General features: G+C 36.5%; 1 protein-coding gene across 2 annotated transcripts in view; it reads right to left on the reverse strand.

Moving 5' to 3' along the window:
- Positions 1 to 1,925: 1,925 nt before the first annotated feature.
- The window catches only part of LOC111864899 (RNA-binding protein 5), a gene marked incomplete at its 3' end in the record, with an annotated part of 76,154 nt that continues 68,015 nt past the window's right edge, over positions 1,926 to 10,064 (reverse strand). For both annotated transcript variants that reach the window (XM_033751975.1, XM_033751999.1), the window contains 2 exon segments: positions 1,926 to 2,039; positions 8,484 to 8,719. In XM_033751975.1, the coding sequence (XP_033607866.1) occupies positions 1,926 to 2,039; positions 8,484 to 8,719 (350 nt within the window).

Genomic DNA, 10,064 nt, shown 5'->3' on the forward strand with positions numbered 1-10,064 from the left:
CAATCATATCTTGCTAAGATCCATTCTGTAATGCATATCTTGGTAATGCCAAAGTAAATAATTGGTTCCCGATCTGATAACTCTATTTATTCCGTAATGTCCATGTCACGATTACAATTTGTTATTACACCAACACATCAACTATTGGACTGCCTTGAACAAGGTCTTCACTGCTCTATATACAGGCCCCGCATGGACCACCCACAGAAAACACATGACTGCTTAGCAACGGATATCATGTATTGTTGTCAGGCATGTCACCATGCACTGCCTAGCAATGGATGCCCTATTGTTGCGCATTCATTGCTTGGAACATGTTTACATATTTGTCTCCTAGAAATGGACCAATCTGTCACAATTCTAATATTATCCTCCCACCTGTGTCTATGTCTCCCTTGTGGCCTTCCCACCAAAATCCTGTATTCATATCTCTTCTTCCCATATATGCTACATGCTCTCCCAACTGATCCTCCTCAACTTGATCATTCTAATTACACTTGGAGAAGAGTACATGTTATGAAACTCCTCATTATGCAGTTTTCTCCAACCTCCTGTTACTTCATCCTTCTTCAGTAAAAATATTCTCCTCAACATCCTGTTCTCAAACACCCTCAGTCTATTTTCCTCCCTTAATATCAGAGACAAAGTTTCACACCCATAAAGAACCACAGGCAAAATTATAGTTTTGTGTTCTAATTTTTATGTTTTTAGAAAGCAGACAAGAAGACAAGAGGTTCTGGACTGAATTGTAGCAAACATTACCCAAGTTCAATCTCCTCTTAATTTCCTCCTCAATCAGGTTTTGATTTGTTATAATCATTTACAAATATCTGAATCATGCCACATTTTCAAAATGTCATGATTTTTCCATGCACTCTGCTGAAGAGACAGCAATATATACTTAGTTTTCTCTGTGTTTACTTCAACACTAACCTCCTTACTAGGAGTTTGTGTGTATTTTTTTTTTTGGTATCTACATTATCATCCAGTAGATTGACATCATTAGCACAGACCAGCAGCTGATGTGTACCATTTAATTTCAGTTCCATCGGGTTTTCCTCGACCTTCCGAATGGCATATTCTAAAGCAAAGTTGAAAAGCAGTGGCAATAAAGCATCTCCTTGTTTTAGACCATTCTGTATAGGAAAATTATCAGACAAATAATTACCTATATGGACTTTACTATACATTTTGTTTAAACATATTTTAATCAGAATAACTAGTTTCATGGGTACCTCAAACTCTATCAGAATATTGTACAATACTTCCCTCCTAACTGAATCACAGGCTTCCTTGATGTCTATGAATAGGTGATGTACTGTCTAATTATACTCCCATTTTTTCTCCAGTATCTGATGAATGCAAAAGATCTGATCTGTAGCTGATCTATTATGTCAAAACCCACACTGATGATCCCCATTAATTTCATCTAAGTATGGACTTAACCTAGAGAGAAGAATATTGGATAACATTTTGTATGAAGTTGATACCAGTGATATCCCCCCAAAATAATTACTACTGTCAGTTTTGTCACCCTTCCTGTGAACTGGTACAATAACAGACTCCTTCCACTGATCAGACAATTTTACCATATTCCAAAGATACTATGCTGGAATTTCTGTTGAAGGACCACAGAAAACCAGAAAAACCTAAAATCATCAATATCCCAGCCAAGATTCAGTCTAGGCACATTTGACATACAAGTCAGAAGCTCTATCACTTAAGCCAACTTCCTAGGTGTCCAGTAAATTCTGGAAGAAAAAATTCAAATAAGCCATAACCTCACCAGTTCCAGCTTACCTTTAACTGATGCTCTATATAGTTTTCCAGGTGAAACAGCAATTCTAAATAACCAAAGAATGAATAATTCATAAACTGTCAAAATTATATCCTTGCAGCATATTAAACACAACATGTACTCCCACCTGCTTCTTAATTTCTTTGGCAGCTTGTAGTTGTTGAATTGCGGACTGTGCTACAGCTGCTGCAGCATTGACACAATCTGCCTGCGACTGTGAAGGCAAGGTGATAGCACTGCCCTGAAATCAATAAACCAACCAAGAGAACTTCAATCTGCAATCCTCTGCTTTTCAAGCATGTGAGATGTGGGGATATCAAAACAATGATTATGGCAATATTATGCAACATGGTGGATGAATTAGCTAGACGTGAGCAATGTTATAAGAAAATAACTGGTGTTTGCGATGTTCCCATGATCGGAGTGTTCAAATAATAAACAGAGACCAAAGTCAAAAGTGTGTAAGTTGTAAAGTGATTGAAAACTCGAGAAGTGACTTAGAAGAATGTAATAATATCTTAGGAATAGCAAACCATTAAGTGGTGAAAGAAGCTATTCTAATGGAAATTAATGTTTTATTAGGAAAGATAGAGTCTAAAACCCCAGACTTATAATTGGCAGAAAAACGAGGATGGTTGGTGCAAGGTAACTAAGGGTAGTAAAAGACGGGTTTTAGTAAATAGCCAATCTGTACCAGTATCAAATAATGGTTTTCAGCCTCTCAATAACTTTAATGAAGGTGAATCTGTAGGAAGACTCAAAATGCATGAACAAAAAATTGAAAAATGTGATAAAGCTGTAGTAATGGAAAGGACGACAAAGAAGAGAATTTTAATGCTGGGTGATGGTCACACTAAAGGAATGCCGCACAGAATTACTGGGGTTTTGGACTTTTTCCACTGTCCGGAATATTAGGTAATAGAGGACGTGACGTTTCAGAAACTGGATCTGTTTCCGTCTTTAGGTGAGAAAGGAAGACACCTACTCAGTTGGGACCTTAGAAAGAGCTAATCTCAATCACTGGTCATGCCCTCTATTACTTAAAATTCTGGATGATGGTAAAAGTCCAAAACCCCAGTAATTCTGTGTGTCATCCACCACTGTCAGAACCCTTTAGAATCTATTAAAATAATTACAATGAAAATGCAACATAACCTAGAGAAGAATTATGTAGTCCAAGGAATAGTGAAATCAAGTGCAGACTTGGAAGTGATATTATGTTCTAATATGAAAGAATCCATGAATTTAACTAAAAAGGACTTTTTAATCATTCGGGGTGGTACTAAAGAAGCAAGCAGATATGAAACTCAAAAAGGTCTTTCAAATATTCTGAAACACATACAAATGAACCTAAATACTAATGTAATTGTCTTGAGTCTACCCAAAAGAAGAGACTTGGAAGAACCATCCTGTGTGAATACAGAAATTATGAATTTTAATAGGAAGCTATGTAAGCATTTGAAATTGTTTGACCCTGCGGACCACACTGAGATTGTGACAGAAAATAGACACGGTCTGCACTTGAATTCAAAAGGTAAGGAATATGTTGCTGAGCGGTTAGTTACTTTTATAGAAACAAAATCAAATAAAAATGAGCAGATTGTTATACCTTTAAATTGAAAGAAGGCACAGATGAAGGATAAAATGGAGAAGTGTGAAAGTAAGGATAGTATTAGTTCAGAAGAAGTTCAAGTAACCTTATCTGTGGACGAAGGGAAACAGTATGGAAGGAAAGTGAAACAGTTGTTAAGTAAGCAAGTCAGGAGACAACCAGCAAACAGAAATGATGATTTTTTATGGTAACGCCTCAAAATATAAAGAATTCGAAGCCTTTGGATAGTATCTGGGATCTAACATAAATAGTAAATTCTAAATACAAGCATACAATGTGCAACTCGCTAAATATTGTGACATGTCTAATCGTTGTGGGCCAACGGGAGGTGGAACAAGTTACCATGAAGACAGACTCTTGATAAACGGTCGGTTGTCAGGTTACACAACAGTAAGGGAAGTGGTGTTTCTCCATGCCGTGCCAAGTAGAGCCAAAGTGAGCCAAGCCGAGCTGAAGCATGATGGTTGCTATGCAGCAATAAACAACTCTTGGCAGCGTTGCCCAGCAACACCTGTAAACACGGCGAATACGCAACAGGGAAGAGGCGCATTTTCCATTGTCTGGCTGAGGGTTTATAAGAGAACTGCACTGCCTAAGGAGTCAGTTAAAATGTAGCAGCCGCCAAAGACAGTTGAATTGTAGCAGTCACCGAGTTCAGCTGTAGTGAGTGAATTGTGAAGAATATCAGATCATGTAATTAGAGGCGATAGTGTGAGAAGATATTTGGAGTGTGTAATACAGTGACACTAGTATAGCTCCCATATCATACTGGTAATAAGTGAAGACTGCTGAAGATAGAGTGAACAGCTTATTGTGTAGGGTTTGTAAACTGTGTAAAACCACAACTGTGTTATAATTAATTGTAGTTACGATTTGTAGGTTGTTAAATAAACCAATTAACAATCCGAATGGAGTCTTCAGTGACAAAACACGTTACAATATATTTCATCAAAATATCAGGGGCTTTCAACATAAAATTGATGAATTGACTAGTATGTTACTTATTCACAACCAAAGTTCACATGTACTGTAATTTGTATAACTGAACATTACTTAAGAGAGCAGAAAATCTTAACGATTAAACCAGACAATTATAGTTTAACCTGCAAATTTTCATGTTTACTCAATAAAGGAGGAGGGGCATGCATCTACTTTAAACTGGATATGGATTGTAATCCAGTTGATATAACTCAATATTGCATAGAAAATGTTAATGAGGCATATGCAGCCCAGATGAAAATTGGCAATAATTTCATTATAATATTATGTATTTACAGATCTCCCTGTGGACATGCTGAGGAATTTATTAAGCAACTTGAATTAATTTTAAAGTTTATACATAAGCCTAAATTTGAAATAATAATATGTGGTGATTTTAATGTAAATTTCTTAGAAAATTCAAGTCAAGTTCAACAGGTTATTTCACTTTTTCTAATGTATAACCTGTTTCAGGTTGTTGATTTCCTTACCAGGATAAATAAAGATTCTAGTATTACAAATAATATTTTTTTTGGATTATAGCAGGTTAAACACATTTTTAGTGTTTCCCGTAATCAATGGACTTTCAGATCATGATGCCCAGTATCTGATTGTATATAATGTCTTCAGATGTCAAAGGAAAATGAATAGATTTGTTAAAAGAAGAATTATAACAAAGTTTACTATCAAAACTTTTACTGATATGCTCCAAATTAAACCTGGAAAAATATTTTAAGTAATATGGATGTTAATGTAAGTTTTAACTTATTTTCAACACCTTTTTAATTATTTTTGAAACATGCTTTCCAGTGCACTATGTAAAAAATAATGCATATCCTAATCAATGGATTACAAAAGGTATTAGAATATCCTGTAGGCATAAAAAGTATTTATATATGACGTGTAGAACAATAAATCACCCAAGATTAAAAGAGTATTATACTCGATACTGTACTTTGTTAAGGAAAGTTATCAGAGGAGCAAAAGTGATGTATTATGATGAAATAATAACGATCTCAACCAATAAATCAAAAGTGTCTTGGAAAATCATTAACAATGAAATAGGCTGAGGGCAGATCAAGAAATTTACCTATTCTGAGCTGAGAGATGGAAATGTAAAAATTGACATTAATAAAGCAGCAAAGTTATTTAATAATTATTTTGTAACTTCTGTGGATAAATTAATTAGTCAACATTTTAATAACGAAGGTTTTCACCTCTACTTCGCGAGGGCTCTTCTGACAAGTTCTCTGAAATAGTAAATATTTCAATTACTGCCACAGAAGTGTCAAGCTCACTTTCATCATTAAAAAATAAGACTTCTTGTGGATATGATGGGTTGTCTAATAAAATTATCAAATTATGTCGAGAACAGATAGCTAAACCACGTGCTCATATTTGTAATCACTCAATAAATTCTGGCATTTGCCCTGATTGACTGAAATATGCAAATATCAAACCACGTTTTAAGAAAGTTGATGCTGCAGAAATTTCCAATTATAGACTGATATCCTTACTAACATGTTTTTCTAAATTATTTGAAATATTAGTGTTCAACAGGTTAAAACAACATTTAGTAAATAATGATATTATTGCTGCTGAGCAATATGGATTTCGTAGTGGTGTTCCTACAAAAACTGCTGTTTTCAAATTAACTGATCTTATTCTCAAAGCATGGAACAATAAAGAGCTTGTAGTAGGTGTTTTTTTTTTGTGATCTTACAAGGGCATTGGATTGTGTTAACCACAATCTTTGAATAAAAAGTTGGAGTATTATGGAGTGAAAGGTTCTGTTTTGAAATGGCTTGAGATTTACTCGTACTTATATAATACACATAGGACACAAAGAGTTGTTTTGCAGACTTGCAATTCAGTTACTGCAACCTCTGAGTGGAAAACTAGCAGGTATGGTGTTCCCCGGGGATCTGTTCTGGGCCCACTGCTGTTCAATGTCTATATTAATGATTTCCCAAGTATCCTAAAAAATATAGCGCATGATATTTTGTATGCAGATGATACCACAATTATAGTTACTTCAAATGATCTAAATACTATGAGTGATAAAATAAATATAGTAATGAAACGCATTTCTAATTGGTTTCAAAATAATCATCTGGTACTTAATTTGGGAAAAACTCGTTTCATTAAATTTTCTACCCCAAAGGTTCCAGAATACACATTATCAGTAACATATAATAATTTAAGTCTTAAAGTTGAAGATAATGTTAAATGTTTGGGTATATATGAGGGGGTACCCAAAAGAAACCGAACTTATTTTTTTTAAACTTATTTATTCAAATTTTATGCATAAACCTTCAATCCCCTTCAAAGTACTCTCCACTTACACTAATACACTTGTCTAGTCTTTTATTCCATTTTTCAAAACATTGTCTAAATTCATCTTTTGAGATGCTTGACAGCGCCTCCGTCGTTTTTTCCTTCACCTCAGCAACATCAGCAAAACGCTGATAATTTTTTAAAAAAAGTTTTGATCATTTNCATCATATGTAGATCATCATCTTATTTGGAAACAACACTCTGAAAAATTATTAAAAAATTGAATACAGCAGGTTTTCATGCTGAGAAAGTTACAGTTAATTGTTAGTGAGCAAGTTCTATGAATGATCTATGTTCCTCATTATCAGTCACAACTTGTTTATGTTATTATTTTTTGGGGTTCTTTCCCAGCAATGAAAAGCATTTTTGCGGCCCAAAAAGGGGCACTCAGGGTTATGTTAAGAATGGGTCCTAGAAGCTCTTGTAAAGAAGGCATTAAGAGAATGAGTTCTTTTAACAGTTCCTTGTTTATATACATATACATATATATATATATGCTATGATGATATTCACTGTTAGAAATCATAATATTTATCAAACAAATAATGCTATTCATCATATAAGCACAAGACAGTCTCAAAAGTTACATGTTTCTGCAGTAAGACTATCTTTGATTCAAAGAGGTGTGTTGTATTCATCGATCATAATTTATAATAATCTGCCCAAAAATATACAGATTTTGGAAGACAATGTGAATATTTTTAGGCACACATTGAAAAAACTTTCTTATTTCAAATGCTGTTTATTCAGTAGACAAATACATTTCAAGCAAAAAATTAGCTGGATATATGAATGTATTGTTGTTTGTAATTGTTGATGATGTGCCTAAGCTGTGATTGATAATTTCACCCACTATATTTGGTAGTTCTAATGGTGTATAAGTGGCTTTTGTCATTCTTAATTTGTTTGTAATTGTTGTTGACTCGACTGTTTCTTTGCAATCAAGTCTCTTTATAATGAGTTCTATATCCAGTCTGGATCAGACAATGGATCAGAGAAACTATAAACTACCGTGTGTGTGTGTGTGTGTGTATGTATGTATGTATGAAGGCTACTTACTGTCTTCTAAAGCGGCCTCCGTAGTCTAGGGGTAAGGTTCCCACCTCATGACTCAAGGTACGCGGGTTCAAAGCTGGCGGAGGTTGTGGAATTTTTAAGGGTGGAAAATTTCAGGGAACAAGTCCCCCGGGAGGGACTTTAAGCCGCGGGTCCCGTGTTGTAGATTTACGGCACGTAAAAGATCCTCATTTCTCTAGGGGACCTCTGAGCTAAATTAGGCAAAGTTTCCCGCCCAAGTAGTTTCCAAAGCCTCCAGTAGATGGGGNATGACAACATATTGGGGCATGGAGATGGCTTCACCTCAGCATAAGGTGAAGGTGGGTGGTCAACTTTATGCCCTGGCCACTGAGAAAGAATCCCCAGGACTCACTGGATAGAAGGCTGGGTGGGCCCCCAAACTAGCATAGATGCTGTGGAGGGGAGGAAAATCTCTCGTCCCTACCAAGACTTGAACCCCAGACATCCAGCCTACATCCATTCACTATACCAACTGAGCTATCCTGGCTCCTGTCCTCTGGGATATGACACCATGTAAACCAGTAGAAGGGTACCCATGGTTTGGAGGAACATGGAGTCTCCACCCAAGATGAAACTGTTACATTTTCATATCGCAACACATTAACAAAATAGCTCATTTGTCTGTATAACCAGATACACTGTATTTTAGGATCTGAAATTATTTTTTTGTATACTACTTGCCTGTGATATCTGAGTGCGGTAGTATTGCTGGTAATATTGCTGATATGCTGTGTACTCTGCAGGTGATGTTGCATATAAAGAAGCACTGTAATCAGCAAGACGGGGGATGTCCTCAAGTGTGTACTGTGTCAAATCTCCAACAGCAGAATGCTGTGGTAGTGAGTCTGTGTCCAGTCTTCCTGCTGTGGTTGTGCTACCTTGAAGATTCTGTACCGCCTTTCGATATGACACCAGCACTGGAAAGTAATGCTTGAACTTGTTGAACTTGTACCAAAATTATAAAATTAGGCACATTTTCTAGGCATGACTTTTTAAAAACCTTGTCAGGGGATTTCTATGTTGTTGCCAGTGAGAATTACTATGTTTGCAACATTAAAGCTGGAAACATGTATTGGATATTGCTGTATCCTATATGCACTCATATAAGAGTTTTTTTCCTTAGTATGGTCTGCTGGATTTTGGTGTTTTCTTGTTCGATGTTCAATTCCTGTGGTGGGATTCATTATAATTGTGGGTAGGATAATATTTCTCTTGTTTTCTTTCATCTGTTATGAAATGATGAATTCTCTTAATTGCCTAAGCTCAATATGGATGCTGTTGTTGTTGGGGTTTGTGTGTGACTATGGTTTTCTCCAACAATAAGGTTCTGCAGGCAGTGTGGTAAGGGAAGAGAAGAAGTTGGATGGAAAAGCTGGGCAGGAAAGCTGGGGAGGAAGCTAGAAGGAAAGCATGGGCATATAGAGCCCTGAAAAGGACAAGGTAGAGTGGTCTTAATGGACTGCTTGGAGAACCCCAACACAATAAATCCTACAAAGGAAGCTTCCTACATTCTTTTAGGGAGGTTTTGAAGATCTGATATTATGGGTGATAATGGTGACTTTGATGATGATTACACCCAATCAGTGACTCCTGGATTACATATAATTAGTGACAGTGACTGTGTAAATGACAGTGACAAAGAAATGTGACACATGATGAAGAGTGCATATGAATGGGAGGGGTCTGTATGTGCAGTACAGAAAACATTTTGTGGTAGCAATGTTCCATAGTTCATCATATCTAATTGAATACGGTGGACATGTTTGAAATCATTTCTGATCATGATGTGATGCAGCCAATAAAAAATGAAACTAACAAGTTATTCGAACTCTGTGAATCTATGTGTAGCATGAGTTATGAAGAAAGCAGTCTTTTGGGATTTGGCACCGTGTATAAGTGGTGTTAACCGACGTTTCGGAGGAACGTACTGCCTCCATCTTCAGGGTAGAAGAAAATATAAGAATTCTGCAAGCGAAGAGACCGTGAGAACCGGTAAAAGCAGACTGTTTGGGAATATACACAGCTATGTGAGAGCAGTGAGGGTGAAGGGGGAAGGGCAAGTATACAAGTGAAAGTAGTAGTGTGGGAGGGGTAGGGGAAAGGGAGCTGGGACAAGCGTGGTTTTTGTGTAGGGGAGAGAAAGGCAAGGTTAAAGGCTGGGCACTAATCCGTAAGCTGAGGGGGGTGGGGGTGGTTGTTATGTTGGTTGGTCATGGCCTGTGTGGCCTTCTGGATCTGGCGTCATATCCCGGTGGGGGTTTT

Source organism: Cryptotermes secundus, unplaced genomic scaffold (genome assembly GCF_002891405.2).
Source record: "Cryptotermes secundus unplaced genomic scaffold, Csec_1.0 scaffold2299, whole genome shotgun sequence".
NCBI lineage: Eukaryota > Metazoa > Arthropoda > Insecta > Blattodea > Kalotermitidae > Cryptotermes > Cryptotermes secundus.